This window comes from Narcine bancroftii, chromosome 2 (assembly GCF_036971445.1).
Source record: "Narcine bancroftii isolate sNarBan1 chromosome 2, sNarBan1.hap1, whole genome shotgun sequence".
Classification (NCBI taxonomy): Eukaryota; Metazoa; Chordata; class Chondrichthyes; order Torpediniformes; family Narcinidae; genus Narcine; species Narcine bancroftii.
The window spans coordinates 368,699,790-368,722,705 of NC_091470.1; the positions used below are offsets into that span (position 1 = coordinate 368,699,790).

General features: G+C 49.1%; 1 protein-coding gene across 1 annotated transcript in view; it reads left to right on the forward strand.

Moving 5' to 3' along the window:
* Nucleotides 1-211: 211 nt before the first annotated feature.
* Nucleotides 212-22,916, forward strand: part of cdh2 (cadherin 2, type 1, N-cadherin (neuronal)) — a 174,154-nt gene continuing 151,449 nt past the window's right edge. The window contains exons 1-2 of the mRNA XM_069922573.1: nucleotides 212-546; nucleotides 8,627-8,735. Coding sequence (XP_069778674.1) covers nucleotides 496-546; nucleotides 8,627-8,735 — 160 coding nt within the window. The 5' untranslated portion in view covers nucleotides 212-495. The remainder of the gene's footprint in view (nucleotides 547-8,626; nucleotides 8,736-22,916) is intronic.

Consider the following 22,916-nt stretch of genomic DNA (forward strand, 5'->3'; position numbering starts at 1 on the left):
ATTGGGCGGGGTTGGGCGTGGCCTGAGATGATTGGTAGGGGGCGGAGAGTGCGGGTTGGGATGATTGGCAGTGGGCGGGGACCCTAGATTGGACGGTGAGCCGGAATTGGGCGGGGAAGGGTGGGGCCGGGGATGATCGGCAGGGGGTGGGGAGTCCGGATTGGGCGGGCGGGATGATTGGCAGTGGGCGGGGAGTCGGGATTGGGCGGGACGCCGCCTCACGCTGCAACCGGCTCAGCCGCTCATTCACGCGGAGCCGCTGGTGGCCGCAGCGTCGATACTTTGTATCCCCGGCGGGGCAGAGCGACACTTTGTATCCATCCCGAGCTCTGCTCTCCGACCGCGGGCTCTGCTCTCCCCCACCCCCGTCTCTCCTGCCCCGCGGGCGACCAGGTCAAGCCGGCCAGCGGCAGGGGGGTCTTCCCGGAGCCCAGGAGTTCGAGGCCGGGGCACAGGGAGCGAGAGGCCCGAGCCGAGCTGAGCCGCCCCGCGATCATGGTGCGCACGGAGGCGGCGGTCGCGGTGTTGCTGGCGGCGGTGTGGCGGGTGAGTAGCATCTTGCCCCGGGCTGCGCATCGCAGGTGCCTCAGAGCGGAGCATCTGCAGCCGCGGAGAGAGGAGATGGGGAGGAGGGGGATGGGGGGAGGAGAGGGGATGGGGGAGAGGGAGAGGGGATGGGGGGAGGAGAGGGGATGGGGGGAGGAGAGGGGATGGGGGGAGGAGAGGGGATGGGGGGAGGAGAGGGGATGGGGGGAGGAGAGGGGATGGGGGGAGGAGAGGGGATGGGGGGAGGAGAGGGATGGGGGGAGGAGAGGGATGGGGGAGAGGGAGAGGGGGGACGAGGGGGGATGAGGGGGACGAGGGGGGATGGGGGGGACGAGTCGAGTGGTCGGGGTAGGGATGGGAGAAGGGACAGGAGAGGAGGGAAAGGGGAGTGTGGGTCGGAAGGGAACGATGGGGAGAGGGTTCGGGGAAGGAGGGAGACAGAGCAGAGTGGGTGAGGAGGATGCGGGAACCGATGGGGAGAGAGGGTCGGGAAAGAGCAGAGAGGGGAGGAAGCGATCTGGAGAGTGGACGGGGGAGGGAAAGAGTGTGGGGTGGGAGAACCGTTGGTGAGATTGGGTGGGGGGGGGGGGCAACCGGTCAGAGAGGATCAGGGAGGGAGTGGTGGGGGGGGGGGGGGGGAAGGGTTGAGATGGGACCGTGGCTGAGACGGTGACGGACAAGTTCAGCAAGATGCTGTGGGACAAGAGAGCAAGTGCGGGTGTGACGGGGAGATGCCCTGGGAGAAGGGCCCCTGTTTCCGAGGGGCGAGAAGCAATAAATACCCTGGGCACATGCAGCCAGCGGCACCGTTTTGTTTCCAGCGATGAGGCGACACCTCCCGTCCCACTTCTAATCGCTGAACACCCACCATGTGTCCCTCCCGTCCGTAGGAGACTTGCAAATGGTTTTGCCCCCCCCCCCCCCCCCCCCCCGCACAATGTTCGTGTTGTTGATGTTGCAAAAGTCTTGGCTGTTTTAAAAAAATTCGAAGGACTTAATTGCAAAAGTAACGGGCGGTGTGTGCACCGGTCCCCGGCCCTGCACTGTCTCCCCCCCGCCCAGGGCATCGAGATCTTCCCAATGCAGTGGCCCCCGTGTCTCAGCAGGTGAGCGGAGGATACATTTGGATTTTGTACTGTAACAGCTTCACATCGGAAGACAATGCAGGGTGGGGGTGGAGGAGAGGATTCGCCCCCCCCCCCCCCCCTTCCCCTCCGCTCCCTGCATATTCCTTAGCCCTTTAAATGACAATAGTCCTTCTTGGTCTTTCACTTGGTTTAAAATGTAACCGGACTAAACAGCAGGAGGGTTGGGGACGAAATGCAGCAGAAGTTTGCTCATCCGTGCGTTCTGCAGGTTGACCTCCAGAAACCCTCTCTGGACGCCCATTTAAACTCCCTGCCTCCACAATGGTCCGCGTTTGATTGAGTTTTATTGTCCGACAGATGCAGCAAGATTCGCCGCAGCTTTCCAGCGACGTGAAACGAACAGAAAGGACCACAGACAGGGTGGGGGAGAAGGATGCAGGCGACAGGGAAAGGGGTTGCAGCTTTTGTTTTGAGGTGACCTTGTTCTCACTGTACAGAGCTGCCTTCCGAAATGGCTGGGCTTCCATAAATCGAGATCTTATTTTTAAAGTTGACTGGCAACCAGTCTGGTGTAGTGGAAGAGGAAAGTCTGCTGGCAGCTTGGTTAAAGTCTGGAGAAACTCAGCAGGTCGGGCAGTGCCCTTTATACAGCCAAGGTAAAGATACAGAACCGACGTTTCGGGCTGGAGCCCTTCAAGGTGTGAGAGAATGCCCTTTCAAGCCAGGGAAATGCCCCCGGGCTGTAAAGGTGGAGGTTCTCCGCCCTTACACCTTGAGACTTGCCTCTCTGAATGCACCGTGGCCGGCTCCAAGGCGCCGAATGCGACCCTTCTCGGGGAAGGATCATTGGTGGAGCGTAGCGCTCCGCCGCCTGAACTGAACGTACAGCTGCTGCTAGTGGCTGGTTAGGGGTGGGCTGATGACGCCGTCAGCCCCTGACCCTCCTTGAACCCTCAAGGCAGCCTTGTGGCTCAAGACAATGGCTGTCTTCCCTACCCCTAATTCCCCACGCAGCTGGAACTGTTTGGGGAAACACAGAGCGGTTCCAGTTGCGTGGGGGATTAGGGGTGGGGAAGACGGCCATTGCTCCACTGTGTTAATATGGTACCAGTCGCCCTGCCTCCTTGGGATTCGGAGGGTGCTACGAGATGCCGCTCGACATGAATGTGACGCTGGACCAACCAGCCTTTTAGGTCTGCTCTATGAAAGTTTTCCCTCCGAATTGTAGTCGGCCTCCAGGCAGGGGCCTGGCATGAAATGTCAGCATCCTTGATCTTGAGCTGATAGTTGTCAGCAAGGGTGGGGTGCCTTTAAGACGGGACAATTCAGTCACCCTCATAAATCCTCTGCTAATCGTAACTAATGTTTCAAATCAAGTTCCCCAATAATAGGAGCGAATTGGTGTTAGAGAAGCCTACAGCAGGCCGTTTGGCCCAACGTACCCATGCTGACCATAGGACATGAACAGTATGCCCCGACTATGGCGCCATTAATGGGTCATGCAATGTTGTTAGGGCGCCAGCGACGGGGGTTTGAATCTCACGCTATCTGTAAGGAGTTTGTACAATCTCCCCGTGTTTGCATGGGTTTCATCCAGGTTCTCTAGTTTCCTCCCACCATTTGAAATGTACCGGGAGTTGCAGGTCAATTGGGTGTATTTTGGTGGCGTGGGCCTTTTCCCAATGCTGTAGGTCCAAATTTTTTTTTTTAATCGAATGCACAAGGTAGATTTCTCTCTCTTCCCTGCATCTTCACTTCCGTTTGAAAGCCTCTTAAACAAGACCATTGTCTCTGGAGTAATACCATCACCTGGTGCTGGGCCCAATCCCACGGAGCCCAATAGCACAGAAATAAGCCCATCTAGTCAGTGCCATAACTATTATCCCACCTAGAACCATGGACCTACACCCAGACTTAAGAGGTAAAACAAAAGCCTGCTAAAAAGACAACGCTGGAGAAACTCAGCTGGTCAAATAGTGTCCTGTATACAGCAAAGGTCAAAATACATAATCAATGTTTTGGACTTGAGCCCTTCATCAAGATTTGATACCTTAATGAAGGGCTTAACCCTGAAATGTTGGTTATGTATCTTTATCTTTGCTATATAAAGTACACTTTGACCAGCTGAGTTCCCCAGCTTTGTCTTTTTACCCATCCATAGAGGGTTGTGAAGTAGGGAGGGTTTTTAAGGTACCAGTATATCTAGCAGCATCTGAAGGCTGAAGGGCCTGTGCTGAGCTGTTACATTCTACCTACCGAATCCCTCCGTAACCATCCTAGCTGGGTACCTGCCTATTTTTTCTTAAATTTAGAAATTGAGCCCGCATTTACCACTTCAGCTGGAAGCTCGTTCCACACTCTCTGCGTGAGGAAGGTCCCCTGACGCACCTTGCCTTTCACCTTTGTGCCTTGTCCTCCAGTCTCACCTACCCTTGGTAGAAAAAAGCCTGTTTGCATTTCATCTATATCTAAATACCCCCTATCTAAATGATTGATGTACTTGTCTAGACACTACTTAAACACTGTCAGTAATGGTTTTTAGGCTGCAGGCATGTAACAGCACAATCAAGGAATTTTGCCGCTACACGGGCAGTCTAAAAAGGAATGTGCAGGAATTTGGAGTCAATTCCTGCACCGTGATTTATCCTGCAGGACCCCGAATACTTTTAGGAGGAAGCCTGTGGTGTAAATCGGACCGGAAAAATTCGTCATCCACTCTACTGCACGTCCAACCCCCCCCCCCCCATCCCACCCAGGGGCTGTGCAGTCTGAAGAGGCGCCCAGTGTGGACGACCACTCGGGCAGTAATTATATAAATTTTTTCCACTATTTTCCTGACATTGCAGTCAAAAAAAACGTGATTCTACTTGCACCACTCAGTGCATTCTCGGTAGTCACAAGTTTTGTAACCCCCTCCTTACCATAAGGCAGTCATTAAAAAAATAGAACCAGCGGTGCTGTCTACAAGGGGTTTGTATGTTCTCTCCGAGTCCCAGATTTTCCCTGGGTCCTCCTACCCTCCAACATGTGCGGGAATAGTAGGTTAAACTGGATGAAATTGGGCACCACAGTTAGCGCGACGCTGTTACAGCGCCAGCAACACGAGTTCGAATCCCGAGCTTCCTGTACGTTCTCCCTGTGACTGTGTGGGGTCCCCCACCTCCCCCCAAGTCCCCTGGATTCCTTCCACCCTCTAAAATGTACTGGAGGGTAATAGGTCAACTGGGTGGCACAGGCTTGTGAGCCTGAAGGGCCTGTTACTGTTTTTAGAAAATCTATCTGTAATCGGCTTCTACCATGCTGTAAGTAAAATTTATATTTAAAAACAAAGAAAATGCTGGAAATGTTCAACAGGTCAGTGACTTCTGTTGAACAGAAGTAGAGTTGATTAAAGCTGAAGACTGAGTCAGAACTGTTGAGCATCTCCAGCGTTTGCTGTTTTTATAAAGGTCTGCAATTTTTATTTCCATTTGCACGAGCACTGACAGCCATGGTTGAATGTGAATAGAACCCAGAGATGTACGGCGCAAGCATGAGCACCTTGGCTCTGTTGCAGTACCGGGGCATCTCCCAGTGGCCACCCATTTCAATTCTCCACCCCATTCCCTTGCTGACGTGACCATCCATGGTCTCGTGCACTGCCAGACTGAGACCACCTGCAAGTTGGAGGAACACCACCTCATCTTCCGACTGGGCCCCCTCCAGCCGGATAGCATTAATATCGACTTCTCCGTCTTACATTATAAAACTTCCCCGTCACCTGCCCCCATCTCTCTCTCCTTCGCTGCTCTTCATCTGTAATCCCTGCTGCTCTCCTACCCTGAAGAAGTTCTCCTTTGTCTCACTAATCCTTGCTGCTCTCCTCTTTCTTCCCCTCCCCCCCACCCACCCCCCCCCCCCCCCCCCACCCCACTACCTTTTGTTTGGATCCCTGCTGAAATTCTCCTTACCTTGATGAAGAGTTCACCAGAAAGGGTGGTTAGGTATTATTACCCCTGCTATATAAAGGGCGCTGTTGGACCAGCTGAGTTTCTCCAGTATTTCATGATTTACTTCTGTCTCTCCCTTCCGTGCCTCCTTTTGCAAAGGCATGATAAATTGACGCCTCTCCCTTTAATCCAATTAACACCTTTTATTGGTTTGGATTCCTCGCCCAACCAGCTTCAGGCTCATTCTGCGTCTTCCTTGAAGAGCTCTGGCCCGAAACTTCATCAATATATCTTTGTATGGACGCTGCAAACCCACTGAGTTCCTCCAGCATTTTGGTGTGTTTTTAAATGTAGGAGTAGGCCCTTCAGCCCATCATGTCTTAACATGATGTCCAAATCACACGGAAGCTGCTGCTTTGTCCCTCCATCTAGATCCTCTTAAATGTTGCTGTTGTATCTCCTTCCACCACTCTCCCTGCCGTCCTGTTTCAGAATACCATCGCTCTGTCAAATATTTTCCCCACACCTTTTTCAACTCTCCATTTGCATTAAACACCTGTCCTTTAGTGTGCAATGTTCTTGTCCAATGTCTTGTTTTTTTAAAAAAAGACCTATAGCATGGTAACAGACCATTTTAGTCCATGAGCGCATGCCGCCCAGTCGACCTACAACCCCTGTATGTTTTGAACAGTGGGAGCAAACTGAAGCCCCTGGGGAAAATCCACACGTACACAGGGAGAATGTACAAGCTCCTTACAGACAGTGCGGGGTTTGAACCCCTGGCGCTGTAACTGCACTAACCGTGCCTCCCCACAAAAATCTTTTTTTAACCCTCTGATCAGGTCTACTCTCAGCCTCCTGCATCCCAGAGCAAATAATAATTCCCATTGCATATCCAGGGAAAATTCCCAAGAGTCATGATCTGTGGGTCATGTGTACTCAAGTTTCAAGACATCTGAGATTGGCCACTTTCTGTCCTGGGCTGAGAGGACTAGTCTTGCGATTACTCTTTACCCCCAAGTCTGTTCCCTCTCATTATAATTCAACAGCAAGATCCTGCCATTTTGTTTTAATTTAGACATACAGGATGATAACAGGCCATTTCGGCCCATGAGTCCGTGCTGCCAAATTTACACCCCATTAACTGACACCCCTGGTATGTTTTGAATGGTGGGAGGGAGCCTGAGAAAACCCAGACGTGGGGAGAAACTACAAACCCCTTAAAGGTAGTGCAGGGTTTGAACCCTGTTTCAGTCCTGATCGCTGGCGCGAACTGCTACGCTAACCGTGTCACCCCTTTATTTGCATGCCTTCCTGTTTTTTCCTTCCATCTTGAAGAAGGGTTCAGGCCAGAAATGCCGGTTATGTCTCTTTACCTCCTATGAGACCAGCTGAGCTCCTCCAGCATTTGTCTTCCCAGTGGCCAATCATTTTAATTCCGTGCCTCATACCCATGCTGATGTGGCCTTGTGCTACCAAACCAAGGCCTCGCCTAAGTTGAGAGTTACACCTGGTTTTCCATCTCTGAACTCCAACCAGACAGCATTAACCACCCCCCCCCCCTCAGTCCCAGCCTCCTCTTCCTATCAGTTGCCTTCTCCCCTAATTAATTCAGCTTCTCTCTCTTCTCCCCTTCCTTCTCCCTCCTCTTTACCTCACCTTTTTATTCAGGCACCTGCTTGTTTTTTTTCCATACACCTGATGAAGGGCTCAGGCCTGAAACATTGGTTACTGTTACATAGTCGGGATCATGTGACCTATTTTGTAATCCCTTTACTTCCTGTGAATGCTGTGTGACCGGCTGAGTTTGTCCAGCACATTTGTTTCTTGCAATTTACCTGCAAGGTTGATTTCATAATCACCATCTTTATTGCCAATCAATTAGCCTGCGGCAGTGCCTCTCAACCTGTGGGTCGTGGCCCACAGCGTGCCACCATGTGGGGTCTTTAAAAATGTTGTGTAAATAAAATATTTTAAATTCAATAAAGACGTGCTTCTTGCAAAGCTGGCTTCGACTTGAAAATATTGCTCAGTTACTGCCACTAGTGGGGTATGGCATGTTAGGTGGGAAGCCAGGTGACTGAAATAACCATTGCTTTAGCCCCGCCATTCAGCCATGCCACCCTGGCTAGGACTCTGCTCAGAGTTTATGGCTCCCACCCCCAACCCTCTTAAGCAGTCAGGTTTTGGGTTCTTCCTTCTCTCCTATAGATTATGTGAAAAATATTTGAGGTGAAAAGAAAGCAGGCCCTATTACTTCAATATGTAGTGACTCCCAGGGCTGCCTTAGGTCCCTCGTTGAGAATGGCTATTTTACCCTGTATAAGTAACTTGATTTGCGTTCAGAAGTATTTTAATGTTGGCTGGAAATTCAGAGATGAGAAGTGGTTAATTGATGGATAGTTAAGTGTTGGGGAACAGAGGGACATTTGGGTCCAAATCCATGCATCTCAAGGTCGCCGCGCAGGTTGATTGGATAGTTAAGGAGGCCTGTAGTAGGCTGGGCCTCATTAGTTGGGGGGGGGGATTGGGTTCAGGGGTCATGAGGTGATGTTGCAGCTCTAAATCTCTGGTGAGACCACACTTAAAATGTTATGTTCACTTTTGGACACCTCACTACAGAAAAGATGTGGAGAGGGTACAGAGGAGATTTACCAGGGTGTTGCCTGGATTGGAAAATAAGTCTTGAGGCAAGATTAGCAGACCTTGGGCTTTTCTCTTGGGAACGAAGAAGGATGAGAGGTAACTTAATAGAGGCCTACAAGATTGCGAGACCTAGATAGGGCGGACAGAGACTCTTAGGCACGTGAATGAATAGACAAGTTATGAAGTATGGAGGGTTTTGCTTTATTTGGTCGGCCCAATATTGTGGGCTGAAGGGCCTGTACTGTGCTATCACATTCTATATTGGAAACAAATGTACTGGGGGTTGTAGGTAAGTTGGGTGTCACAGGCTCATGGGCCAAAATGGCCTGTTGCTGTAATGTAAATTTAAAAAAAAAATGTAAAATATAAATGTTGAGATATTTGAAATCGCATTTAACCATATTTTCCTTCCCCAAGGTAACAGTGGAGGCCGATGGAATCTCTCAATGCATGGCTGGATTTACAGAAGGCATTTACCATGCGGTGGTGTCGAGGAACATTCGCAAAGGGCAGCCCCTCTTAAATGGTAATTCATGTTTGCAGTATTACTTTTGGGAAGGGTTGGCTTGTTGGATGCTCTTAGTGTGAGAGAGGGGGTGGGATCTCGTATAATGCAGTGGACTTGAAAGAGCAAGAGAATGTAAATGTTCCTCTTGTAATATCATCCCTTTTTACTCCCTGAGCAGTTAAATGTGAAGAAAAACTTTGTGTTTGTCTTTTGGTAATTGGTGTTATTTTAAGCACTTGACCTCAGGAGAAGGGCTCAGATTGCCTGTAATTTGAACTTTGCCTCCGAGTTGATTGCATTCCTGGGCTTGTTGCTAACTTGGAATGCCTCTCTGGATTTACACACCGTTCTGGAGAAAGATGAGTCAGTGAGACTTGCTGTTGGGTTGAGATTCTGTGATTTCGTTCAGGACAAAGTTGGCAATGAAGGGTAAAAAATGCAAGATATGCACGGGTGTCCGAGAGACTGCCGATTCTGGAATACGGAGCAACAACGTAATCCGCTGGAGGAAGTTTAAAAAAAAAAGACAACGCTGGAGAGACTCTGCAGGTCAAACGGCGTAGTCCATATAACAAAGACGACCAATGTTTCGGGTCTGAGCCCTTCTGCACGCAAGCTCAAAGTGTTGGTTATGCATCTTTAATTTTGCAATGTAGAGTATACTGTTTGATCTGCTGAGTTTCTCCAATGTTGCATGTTTACTTCAATTACTGCATCTGCAGCCTTTCGTGTATTAGTCCATCCCCTGGATGGCCTGCGGGTTGAACAGCATCCTTTGGTGGGGGGGGGGAAGAATGGTCGATGTTCCAGGTCAGAACCCTTCCTGAAACGGTGACCATTTTTTTCCCCCAAGATACTTTTATTGTCCTGTAATAATGCAGAGCATGTACAGGTTGAGTACCCTTAGCCAATCGCCCGAATTCCAAGATAATCCAAAATTACAAACTTTTATCTGTGGTCCCATAAAGTAATCCCGATCGGAGAACGGGACATGGTGGACGTGAGTCGTGCGTTATAGAGTATGGATGCATTTGTGAATGCATGCATCTTTGTGTCTGAGTGAATGAGTGCTTTTTTTTTTAAAATGGTGTTCCAAAATCCGAAACAGACCTGGTCCTGTGCATTTTGGATACTACTCAAAACTGCCTGTTGCCTGTTGTAATGGGGCGGCACAATTAGAGCAAGGCTTTTTACAGTTGGTATCCAACGTTGACTGTAAGGAGTATGTACATTCGCCACATGTCTGCGTGGGTTTCCTCCAGGTGCTCTGTTTTCCTCCCAACTTTGAATGTACGATAATGGGGTGGCATTGGCTTAAATGGCCAGAATCTACTTGGTGTTAACAATGAGAGTGTCCCTTCCAGAGGTACTGAGTGCCCATGGATTTTTCCCACGGATGCTACTTGACCTGCTAAGACCCTCCAATGGAATATCAACTCTTGTTTTATCTGACATCTTGAGCTTTCCATTTCCTTGATGCCTGTGTTGCAATGGTCTTGGGAAGTCATGGGCAGGATTGATTAAGGAACTGGTTTGCGGTGGGTGGTAAGAAATGTCTGCAGGGGTTCAGTGGGGATTTGAAGATGTAATTGAACTAAGAACTTTGAAAATGGGAGATAGAATGGATAACTCGAGTAGCATTCAATTGGGCTTTTCCTTGCCGGATGCAAGGCCTGGAGTACCCTCTCTGTTGAAGGGGGAGTGGGTGAAAGCAAAACTAACAGGAGCCAATGGCATTAATATTTGAAGACAAAATAGTGACTGTGTTCAGGGGGGAGGAGTGGGACGAAGTGGCACTTCCAAAGAACCAGCGCGGATGCGATAGAGTATGGTGCGGTTAGCTCAACGCTATTACCAGCATCCAGGGTTCAAATCTACCGCTGTCTGTTTGTACGTTCTCCCTGTGACTGCTTGGGTTTTCTCCGGGTGCTACTGTTTCCTCCCACCCATCAAAACGTATTGAAGTATTTGGGCGGTCGGTACTGGCTTGTGTGCCAGAAGGGCATGTTGTTGTGCTGTATGTCAAAAAAAAAAATTTTTAATCAGTGCGGGGCGCCCCTGTTGTCATGAGTACACGGAAGGAGGTTCCTGCACTGTGACTGGAGCTCGCCATCTTCGAGGGGAACAATGCATAATCTCTTGACCCATGCAAACTGGGAAGGCACATCTGGATCTATTGAGTAAGGGACATTGTCCATTATTTACTGACAAGCTCATTTTAAATATTGGTTCCCCCGTTTTATTTAAAAAAGGGTGTTTCAAAATGAATGATGGAGATTATTGGTCAGATTTGCTCTCAATAGCTCGCAGGGCTGGGACGGGGCATGGGACTTTTTGGGTTGTCTCTGTACCATTGTGGTTCTCTGGAGTGCCAACAAGAAGAACCCGGAGGCAGCTCAGGAATGGCACTAGGATCTGATGTGGCTCCAGATGTTTGAAGCCTTTCTCATTGATCATGTAGGCCAGTGGTTCTCAATATTTTTCTTTCCACTCAAACACCACTTTAAGTAATCCCTATGCCATACAGTGGGAGATGAGGCAGTGTGTCCTGATATTTCCCCGCCAGCAAGCTCGAAACGAGACCAGCATGGATTTCCCAAAGCATGACTTTTGAGGTGGAATGAAGCTTTGCAGTGTTGTCTGTAGAGAGTGTGTGAGAATAGAAAATGGTCTCAGCATGGGAGGATTATGATGGATGGGGTGGTTGAATGACGGTGTGCCACTCCATTCTAATGTAGTTTTCCATCAGTGGTGCAGACCTCCATCCCTGTAATTCTGGTGAAACTCCAGATATTTATCAAGAGAATCGTCATGGAAGCAGGTCCTTCAGCCCATTGAGTTTGTGCCATCCATCTAATCTTGCAAGAAGGCCATTTTATTCTCATCAACTCCCCTTGGATTCTGTCACATGCCCATACATGGGGGCAGTTCACCATGGCCAGTGAACTGTCATGTCTTTGGGAAGTGGGGGGAAGCCATATTGCCTGGTCAGCCCCCCAACCTCCTCTGCAGATTCAATTGAAGATTGCTTCCCTTGGAAGGGCTGTTTGGGGCTCCGAATAGTGGTGAGGGAGGCACTGTCTAGGTGTTTAGGATACCGATCCAAACATTTCCTTTGCAGCTCAGTGTTGTGAGTGATCACATCCAAATCAAACATCTTGGGATGGAGAAGGCCATGCAGTTTCTCCTGCCTGTCCCACTGCTCAGGTCTGAAGGTTGAACATGGGAGCAGGTCATCTGATCTGCTGATCTTTCTCCACCATTCATCCCATCTGGCCATGGACTGGTCCTCTTGCCCGCCCGTTACCCAGAACCTTTAATTCCCGCACTGTCCCTATCTTAAATGTCCTAACCCTATTGCCCAACATCACCTAACTTTTGCAGGAAAATAAATGACCAGTTTAAAAATAACCCCAAGGTTTCTCTAAAGCAGCTAAACTTTTTCTTTCCACTCACATCCCACCTGAAGTAATCCCTATGCCATCAGTGCTCTGTGATCAGTAAGGGATTGCTTAGGTTGGTGGGAAGGTTGAGAATCACTGCCTAGACCCAAATATTTTGCTTGAGAAAAATTGTCATTGGCCCATTTCGTTTGGAGTTCTGAAACCGTGCACATAATGAGTCAATGAGGTACGATTTAAAACAGTGGTTTTCAAACTTTTTTTTCACTCACCTAACCCTAATCACAAATCACTTAAGATGAAGTAAACGCTGCTAAGGTTTCGAAACTTTGTTCTGAACTCAGCCAGTGCAAATATTTGTTCTCCTTCAGTTACCCTTGAATGGATCTCTGTGGAGGGGAATTACAACCCTAGCTTTTGTAATATTCATTCTGGTAAATTTCTTCTGTATCCGAAACAAAGTGTGAGCTTCAGAACAATCTTGGGTGAGGGATATTGAAGTTTTGCAATGCTGAGACACATTTTAAACCAATTTGTACATCTTGTGATGGAAAGATATGTGGAAGCTTATTTTTCATATTGTATTGGGTACAGGGAGAAGAGGAAAGTCTTAACATGTCAACTAAATCCGTGCAGAATAACATTTAGTGGATTTTTGTGTGTGAAAATAATTGAACACAATTATTTTATATGTAGTTGTACCTGTTCAGCTGGAGCAAGGAAGAATTTTAGTTGCAACCATAAGCAATAAACTCGTTATTACAATTACAGGTGCTCCTCCACATATGATGGGATTGCTTTCCAGCAAACCTGTCGCAAAAGAATACCTGATCTACCCTTTTTAATACCTTTATTCCACACTGAAAACACAGCCGAAAGCTCGCTGGGTATGAGGAATGTCTTAAGCATTGAACTAAAATTAATTGCTGGATGGTGAGACGGTAAAGCGACAGGGTCATCAATTTCACTCGCTCGCGTGATGGCTCCAGAGGCTGCGAGCATGGTGGAGCCAGCGTCACATGCTGTACGATAGCCTCGCGCGATGCGAGTAGTGTACCGCATACTGCAAGCGCAGAAACAGATTGGGATTCGAAATTGAACCATCGTATCTTTGAAAAATCATAAGTCGGGCCATCGTATGTAGGGGAGCACTTATGCCTGTGAGCACTTATGGAGTTGAATAGCTTGGTCTTGTACTCTCTTAACACGTGAAGTTATATAGATGTGAACAGTGCAGTCGAGAACTGGTTTTAGCACAAGTCGTAGTATTTCTAAGACAGAATCAGAATTTATTGTCATAAAAATCATTGTTTTGCGGAAGCGTCACAGGGCAAACATTGATGGACAAAGTAAATAAAATTAGTGCACGAAAAGTCAAAGTGAGGCAGCGTCTTTGGTTCATTGATCATTCAGGGATCTGATGGCGGAGGGGAAGAAATCGTCCTTGTGCCGCTGGGTGCTCATCTTCAGGCTCCTTTACCTTTTCCCGATGGTAGCAGAATGAAGAGGGCCTGGCCTGAGGGGTGGGGGGGGGGGGGTTCTCTGAGGATATAGGCTGACACCGCCTCATGTAGATGTCCTCGATGGAGTAAAGTTGGGTGCCTGTGATGTCACTGGCCAAGTCAACAACCCTCTGGAGTTTTTTCTTGTCCTGAGTGTGGGCACTTCCACATCAGACAGCAATGCAACCAGCCAGAAGGCTTCCTGTAGAAGTTTGAGAGACAGTGAAGGAAAAATCAGATGGTTGTGAATCTTTGGAATTCTTGTTTGCAAAGCAGATGGAGGTCTTGTCGGCAACCACCTCTTCTCTCACATATTTCCCTGCATTGAAGGGCGAGAAACATCTGTTCCCCTTTACTTCCAGCGTGATCTGCTGAGTTTCTCCACAACCTCTGTGTGTTGCACTCGATCGACCCCACCGTCCAGATTTTCTTGTTTAACTCCCCGCAGCTTTTTCTCTCCCGCACCCGCAGCGCACATCACTAGCTTCTTTTTATTTATTTTTTTTTAAACTCCTTTGCCAACTTGAGATGGCAGAAATCCATCACGGGGAGCTCCACTCAGAGGTCAGGATCAAACCCGTGTCCCTTGAGCTTGGAGGCTACAGCGCCAAGTGTCGCACTAATGTGCTGCTTCAAGGAGCCATGGAGGGTGATTAGTGAATCTGCTTCCTTGATTGTGGCTGGGGACAGGGTTATGAGGGAGGTGGAGGTGAGGTTCAGACTAACCCACCTGTGGGCTGATTGAATGGTTACCAAGATTAAGGGCTGAGTGGCCTACACTCCACTTCTGTTGTATACTACAGCTGAACAGGTACAACTACATCCAAAATCTACACCAGGGACACTTGACTGCATTAAAGCTGCCTTTAAGTGTCCAGTTTTATTGTGATTGTAATGCAATGGGATGAAATTATTTGGTCTCTTTTGGTTTGTTTAAACCACGGTACCTTGAACACATCTGGTCCCAAGTTTGGCCCCGGGTTGGAAAACAAATTAAATGCAAATGCTTTTTCAATAGAAAAACTTTCGGAGCATACAGAAGCTGACCAGATATGCACAGCCAACCCTTGTTTGGAAGCATTAGTATTAGTGATTTCTCATTCATTAAGCAGTGCCTTGTGCTTAAACAGTGAGTGTTTAAGCAGTGACCAGTGATGGGTAATCAGTGCCGATGAAGGTGTGGCGAGTGGCTTGAGTGAGTCACAGGAAGTGGAGAAGGGACAATGAAACCTATTTTTCTCCGGCTCATGTGATTGTCAGGTTTCTTTACTGACACAGACTAATCCTTTGTGGAGCATTGGCCGAAACTGCTGTGTGCAGCTTCAACATCATTAACGCTTGTGGGGTTCATTCAGGAGCCCAACGGTTGCAGGGTATGGGGACATCAATACCCTGAGTGTAAAGCCCATCAAAAGGTAGAGACCTGGGGGGGGCGGCTGGGGGCAAGAGTTGGGGAGATTGGTGGGGGGGAAGTGGGATGGGGATGGGGGTGGGAGGGGGGTGGGAGGGGGGAGGGTGGGGGGTGGGAGGGGGGAGGGTGGGGGGTGGGAGGGGGGAGGGTGGGGGGTGGGGGTGGGAGGGGGGTGGGGGTGGGAGGGGGGTGGGGGTGGGAGGGGGGTGGGGGTGGGAGGGGGGTGGGGGTGGGAGGGGGGTGGGGGTGGGAGGGGGGTGGGGGTGGGAGGGGGGTGGGGGTGGGAGGGGGGTGGGGGTGGGAGGGGGGTGGGAGTGGAATGGGGATGGGAGTGGAATGGGGGCAGGTGAAGATGCAGTAGAATCAGATTTCCCTTTGGGGGGCGGGTGTGACTAGTAGGAAGGGGGACGGGAGTAGGGGAGACTGGTGGGGGAAGGGGGATGGGAGTGGAATGGGGGCAGGTGAAGATGCGGTAGAATCAGATTTCCCTTTGGGGGGGCGGGTGTGACTAGTAGGAAGGGGGACGGGAGTAGGGGAGACTGGTGGGGGAAGGGTGATGGGAGTGGAATGGGGGCAGGTGAAGATGCGGTAGAATCAGATTTCCCTTTGGGGGGGCGGGTGTGACTAGTAGGAAGGGGGACAGGAGTAGGGGAGACTGGTGGGGGAAGGGGGATGGGAGTGGAATGGGGGCAGGTGAAGATGCGGTAGAATCAGATTTCCCTTTGGGGGGGCGGGTGTGACTAGTAGAAAGGGGGATGGGAGTTGGGGAGATTGGTTGGGGAAGGGGGATGGGAGTGGAATGGGGGCAGGTGAAGATGCGGTAGAATCAGATTTCCCTTTGGGGGGGGCGGGTGTGACTAGTAGAAAGGGGGATGGGAGTAGGGGAGACTGGTGGGGGAAGGGGGATGGGAGTGGAATGGGGGCAGGTGAAGATGCGGTAGAATCAGACTTCCCTTTCTGGGGTTGTGTGTGCATGCAAATTGTTTGCTGCAATTCCCATGTTGCCAACGTGATTGCACTTTAAAACAGGGCATCAGTTGGAAGGGCTTTGGGACCTCCTGAAGAGGATTTATAGAAATTAAAGTCTTTGTGAATAATTGTTCAATTATATTGACAGTTAAGAGGTGAGTTGGAGGGCTCTTTTTGGTTCAGCAGAGGTTAATTAAATTTGATTTATTCACATCCCGGGGAAAAAAAAATTCCTAAAGAGCAGAGGTGCAATTCATCGCCCGTTCACGCACTCCTGGCTTCTCTGATAAAGTTTTGAGCAAATGTAGTGTTTTTTTTTCCTGCTGCATCTGTACCAGAACTAAGGTTCTAAAGGTTGGAGGGGAAGGGGTTGGGTAGAGAAAATATGCCAATTACATTGTGCAAATGAAACTACTTTGATGTTTTGGAATTACCATTTTGAAGACTTGTGATGCATCTAAATATAGACCCCTAATTTAACTTGTGAATTCAAGCATGAAAATTATTGAACTCGCCACTTCACCTGTGAATGTCTGACTGTATGATTCGAGTTGAGATTTCAGTTCAAACTCGATATTCCAGTCCATGCTGAAGGGAGTCTTGCGCTGTTACAGTCGGACAGCATGGGAAAAGGCCCTTTGGCCCAACTTGTCCATGCCGACCAAGTTGGTCCTGATGCAGAACATCCTTTGGAAGGGAACTGCTGAAGGTTGGGATCAGGGCTTGGAATTATGATGTGTAAAACAGTAATATGTTGGAGCAGAAAGGATTAGGCCATTTGGCTCATCAATCGACTCGAACATAGCAATCATGCCTGATGCATTTTTCCTTTAACCCCATACTTCTGGCTTCTCCCCATAACTTCTGATAGCTTAACAAATTAAGAACCTATAAACCTCTGCTTTAAATCTACCTAATGATTCGGCCTCCACTGTGGCAGCAGATTCCACCGATTTTTTTCTGGCTGAAGAAACTTCTCTGTTCTAAAAGGATGTCTTTTCATTCCAAGGCTGTTCCCTTTGGTTCCAGACTCTCCCAGCACTGGAAACACCATCTCCATGTCCACGCTAACCAGCCCTTTCGATATTCGGTAGGTTTCGATCCACCCCACCCCCAAGCCCCTCATCGAGTGAGTTCAGGTCCAGAGGCTTCAAACCTTCCTCATACCTGGGATCATTCCTGTTTACCTCTACACCTGTGGTTCTCAACCTTTTCCTTTCCACTCACATCCCACTTTAGTCCCTATCCCATCGGTGCTCTGTGATTAGTAAGGGATTGCTTAAGGAGGGATGTGAGTGGGAAGGGAAGGTTGAGAATCACTGCTCTAGACCCGATTGTTACTGAAATATTTTCCCTGAGAAAAATGGTCATTGGCCCATTTCCTTTGGAGATCTGAAACCCTGCACATAACGAGTCAATGAGGTACAATTCAAATGGGTTCTCAAACTTTTTTCTACCTACATCTCACCTTAAGCAATCCCTTACTAATCACAGCACCAATGGCAGAGGGATTACTTAAAGTGGGATGTGAATAGAAAGAAAAAGGTTGAGAACCAGTGGTCTGCAGACCCCCTCCAACGCCACATCATTCTGATTCTACTTTGAATTCAAGTATAATTATCTAGAACAGTTCGGGCTTTTCTCTTTGGAGTGAAGAAGGGTGAGAGGTGACTGAATCAAGGTATTTTAAGATTCTGAGGGACAGGGCAGACAATCAGCACCTTTTCCCAAGGCAACAATGGCAAATACCAGAAGATGTCCGTTTACAGAAGGTGGAGGAATGTTCAAGGGAGATGTTAGAACACAGTGGTGGATGCCGGGAATGCATTGCTGGGGAGTGGTGGAGCTATCTAACACTCTTAGACCGACCGGCATACGGAAATGAGAAAACTGGAGGGTTGTGGATGTGTGGGGTAGGTGTAAAAGTCTACCCGCGCTGCAAACCTATCTGTGAATTTTTAAATAACACAGCAAAGACCAACGGAACCGATTTTTAAAAATATAGTTTTAATCTGTTGTAACACCGATGGGGGAGAGAGGCAACGCCATGAAATATCAGCGATACTCCTGGAGTGCTTGTCTCAGTTGTTAAAGAAATGGTTCAATTTATATAGTAAATTTAAGATCAATGCCTACGTATAACTTCACGTGTTCTAACTAATTGGGAACAGCTTTCACATTTGTTCATGGACTTAGAATTTCTTTGTTTTAGCCAGAGATGTCTCCAAAACCACTAATTACTTCTCAGCTTCAATTACTCATTCAATCCTGCCACCACTAATGTCTCCTACAGATGAGGATGTTTGTCTTTCTTGGTACAAAAGCCATTGCGGCTGATTTCTCCTCCTGAGGAGAAATATTTTAGCACAGTGGCGGGTGCCGGGAATGCATTGCTGGGGAGTGTTGGAGGCATCTTGCGCTTTTAGACAGGCGCGTGGAGGGTTGTGGATGTGATGTAGGGAAGGATTAGATTGCTGTGGAGAGGTTTCCATCAGCCGGCACTGCATCATGGGCTGAAGGGCCTGCACTGATCTGGAATGTTCCTCTGGACACTCTCCAACACTAGCACATCCTTCCTTTGATAGAGGTCCAAAGCTGCTCACAATATTCCAAATGTGGTTTGACTGGTGCTTGTAAAGACTTCACGTTATATATTTGCTTCTGGTTTGTAGTGGTCTTTAAATTAATGAGAACATTACAACACTGGATATTTATTTATATCCTTTTCTCTTGTCTTGAGACACATTTATGGTAATTTTCATTTATATTTTCAAGTTCAAGTTTGTCATCTGATTGTATATAAACATAAGCAACTCAACCAAATCGTACCTCCTTACCATAGTCCAGACATTCAGTGCACACTTCACAACGACATGTATACATAACAAATCAAAATAGAGCAATGGTCTCGCGGGAAGAAGCTGTTTCCCAGCCCGGCACTCCTGGTTTTTATGTTCCTTGAAGGTAGTGTCTCAAAGATGCTTTTACTGACATATAACTGATGTTTTTTCCCCCCCGTCAGCAATTACTACACCTCCCTTCCGGAGCAGCTGCTCACACTGGAACAACCAGACCACTAAAAATTTGGATCCCACCGCACATTTACACTTAAAAACCTGAGGTGCGGTATTTTTCTGTCAACGTGGGGTGCCACCTGCATCGACCGTGACGTATGACCTGCGTACAGCGTCATGCGCCATCGGTAACGTCCCGTTCATTAGCCCATTGCTACCAAATGCCTCTTCTTTAGTTTAGACCACAGGCGTTCTGTGAAACTCTAGGGGTCCAGGAGGTAAAATATCGGAATGATATGGACCTTTTATACCGACCGCGTTCCAGAATTTTGGGAATAATTTTCTGGAACGCTGTGGCTGTATGTCTAAAAACAAAACCCCCCAAAAAACATACGAGATACTGCGGGCTGAGTGGTACACGGGTGCTCAATGATCCTGAGTCTTTAAGCACCGCTCCCTTGATGGAGGGAAGGGAGAGACCCCAGTGATCTATTTTTTGGTGTTTCTAAGATGTGTGGCTGAAGCAGGTAAAATTTTCAGTGCATTGCATTTGTGCTTATTGACAATAAACCCTTAATCTCCTGATATTACATCAGCGTTAGCTATTGACAGACTGTTTGCACCTTCCAATACCCTCTCTATTGTGTTGGTTGCTAACTTCAGTGTGGTTATGGACTGGCTTATCTCCACCTCTCGCCTCTGCAACTTGCCACTCCACTCCCTTCCATTTCAGGCACATTTTTTGTCAAATGTTAGAGGTTGTTCAGCGAGCAGGCCAGTCGCAACAATTAAGAAAGTACAGAAGTTCAGAATTAGTGGAGATTCGTTAACATGGAGTAAAGGCAACATATTTTGCGATTTTAAATTTTAAATTTTTTTTTGTGTTCATTCAATGGTAGGAAAGAATCTGTCCTTGAATTTAGATCTCATTTTTGTGCATCTTCCTGACGTGTGGTGGTTGAAGAGACTAGCTGGAGTGGGATGAGCCTTTTTAATATGTTGGCTGCTTTTCCAAGGCAGTGGGAAATTTTTAAATGTCAAAATGAACAGTTTAAAAATAAATTGCGCCCATACCTCCTCCCTCACCGCAGTCTGGGGCCCCAAACAGACCTTTCAAGTGAAGCAACCTTTCAAGTGAAGCAACCTTTCAAGTGAAGCAACCCTTCACTCGTGTGTCTGCAGGTTCTCCCTTTATGGCCTTCTCAACATCGGAGACTGGGCGCAGTTTGGGAGATCCCTTCGCTGAGCACCTTCACTCCATCTGTACCAGTGGCCAACGATTTCAATTCTGAGTCCCACACCCACATCTCTGTCCATGGCCTCATGTACTATCCCACCAAGACCATCCATATATTGGAGGAACAACTTCTGATTTTCGGCCTGGGCAACTCTCCAGCCAAATGTTAACATTGACTTTTCTGGTTTCTGCTAATCTGCTCGCTCCGCCCTGCCTTCCCCTTACCCCGCCTTCCCCTTGCCCCGCCTTCCCCCTTGCCCCACCTTCCCCCTTGCCCCGCTGCCCCGCCTTCCCCCTTGCCCCGCCTTCCCCCTTGCCCCGCCTTCCCCCTTGCCCCGCCTTCCCCCTTGCCCCGCCTTCCCCCTTGCCCCGCTTCCCCCTTGCCCCGCCTTCCCCCTTGCCCCGCCTTCCCCCTTGCCCCGCCTTCCCCCTTGCCCCGCCTTCCCCCTTGCCCCGCCTTCCCCCTTGCCCCGCCTTCCCCCTTGCCCCGCCTTCCCCCTTGCCCCGCCTTCCCCCTTGCCCCGCCTTCCCCCTTGCCCCGCCTTCCCCCTTGCCCCGCCTTCCCCCTTGCCCCGCCTTCCCCCTTGCCCCGCCTTCCCCCTTGCCCCGCCTTCCCCTTGCCCCGCCTTCCCCCTTTGCCCCGCTTCCCCCTTGCCCGCCTTCCCCCTTGCCCCGCCTTCCCCTTGCCCCGCCTTCCCCTTGCCCCGCCTTCCCCCTTGCCCCGCCTTCCCCCTTGCCCCGCCTTCCCCCTTGCCCCGCCTTCCCCTTGCCCCGCCTTCCCCCTTGCCCCGCCTTCCCCCTTGCCCCGCTTCCCCCTTGCCCGCCTTCCCCCTTGCCCCGCCTTCCCCCTTGCCCCGCCTTCCCCCTTGCCCCGCCTTCCCCCTTGCCCCGCCTTCCCCCTTGCCCCGCCTTCCCCCTTGCCCCGCCTTCCCCCTTGCCCCGCCTTCCCCCTTGCCCCGCCTTCCCCCTTGCCCCGCCTTCCCCCTTGCCCGCCTTCCCCCTTGCCCCGCCTTCCCCCTTGCCCCGCCTTCCCCCTTGCCCCGCCTTCCCCCTTGCCCCGCCTTCCCCCTTGCCCCGCCTTCCCCCTTGCCCCGCCTTCCCCTTACCCGTCTTCCCCCTTGCCCTGCCCTCCCTTTGTGACCACATCTCCCCCTACTCTTTTATTCAGATGACTGCCAACATTGTCCCCATACCTTGATAAAGGTATGGTCAAGCCCGAAATGCCGTTTCTGTATCTTTACCTTTACTACATAAAGGACACGGTTTGACCTGCTGAGTTTCTCCAGCGTTGTGTTATTACTTATAAATAATCACACGGTCTTGAACATTTGTAATGTTATTTTTGTTTGTGCGTTCTGTTAATTGTATTTGATTAGGAAAATTTAAGAAAAATCTGGATAATTCTGGGAAGGGGTATGGAGGGCTTTGATCTGGTTGTTCACCAATGTAGAATAGATTGACATAGACAAGATGACCCAAAGGTTTTATTTCTGTGCTCAATTTCTGAATTAAATTAAAAACAATATTTCTGATTATCCAGAGTTTCAAGGTGTGGCCTGAGAATCTCCGATTCTAGAGATGGCGTTGCTTCACTAATTGTTGGACAGGGGTGGAAGTTATTCATCCAAGCGAAAAGGAATGGTGGCTCTCAACCTTTTTCTTCCCACTCACATCCCAGCTTAAGTATTCCCTATGCCATCGGTCGGTCTCTGTGATTAGTAAGGGATAGCATGTGGATGGGAAGAAAAAGTTTGATAACCACTGTTTTAATCGTCCCTCATTGATTCGTTATGTGCACGGTTTCAGAACTCCAAAAGAAATGGCCCAATGACAATTTTACTCAAGCAAAATATTTCTGTAACAATTGGGTCCAGAGCAGTGATTCTCCATCTTCCCTTCACACCCACATCCCACTTTAAGCCATCCTTATTGATCACAGCACTTATGGCAGAAGGATGTGGGTGGAAAGAAAAAGGTTGAGAACCACTTGTTTAAGGTGATGGAGTTTCTTGTTGCACACAAATTCTTGCTGCAGCTAAAAGAAACACATTTAGGTGATAATTAGTGCAGAAGATTGGGATCATAAATATTCTCAGTTACCATAGTGCAAGAGAAAAAGGCTGAATGTAAAGTGGAGATATCGAGAAGTGCTGCACCTGTTCGGGTTCCAGGGCTATGAAGGCCATATAGGTCTCTCCTGGGCCTAATAAAATTGCACATTGGAAGCAGATGGATGGTGATTTGAAAAAGAATCCGGGCAGATCATCAAAGAATACACTTGAAGGTGTACTTTGTTTAATAAAGATACATAGCCAACATTTCGATTGAGCCCTTCATCAAGGTGTGAGCAAAATGTACAATGGCACTTAAATAATATGGTGGGCGGGGAAGAGCATGGTCCCACAGACGGGGAAGATAAGGCATACCAGCAAGCAGGGGTGGGTGGCTAGGGAAGGGGTGGAGACCTGGAGTAAAGAAGACAATGGGGGAGAGAGAAGGAAGAATAAGCTAGTAGAGATGGGAGAAGTCAACGTTACTGCCATCGGGTTGGAGAGTGCCCAGGCGGAATATTGGATGCTGCACCTCCTAAATACGGGCAGTGAATGAGGCCATGGACAGACGTGCTGATGTGGGACTGGGGCGCAGGACTGAAATGGTCAACCAA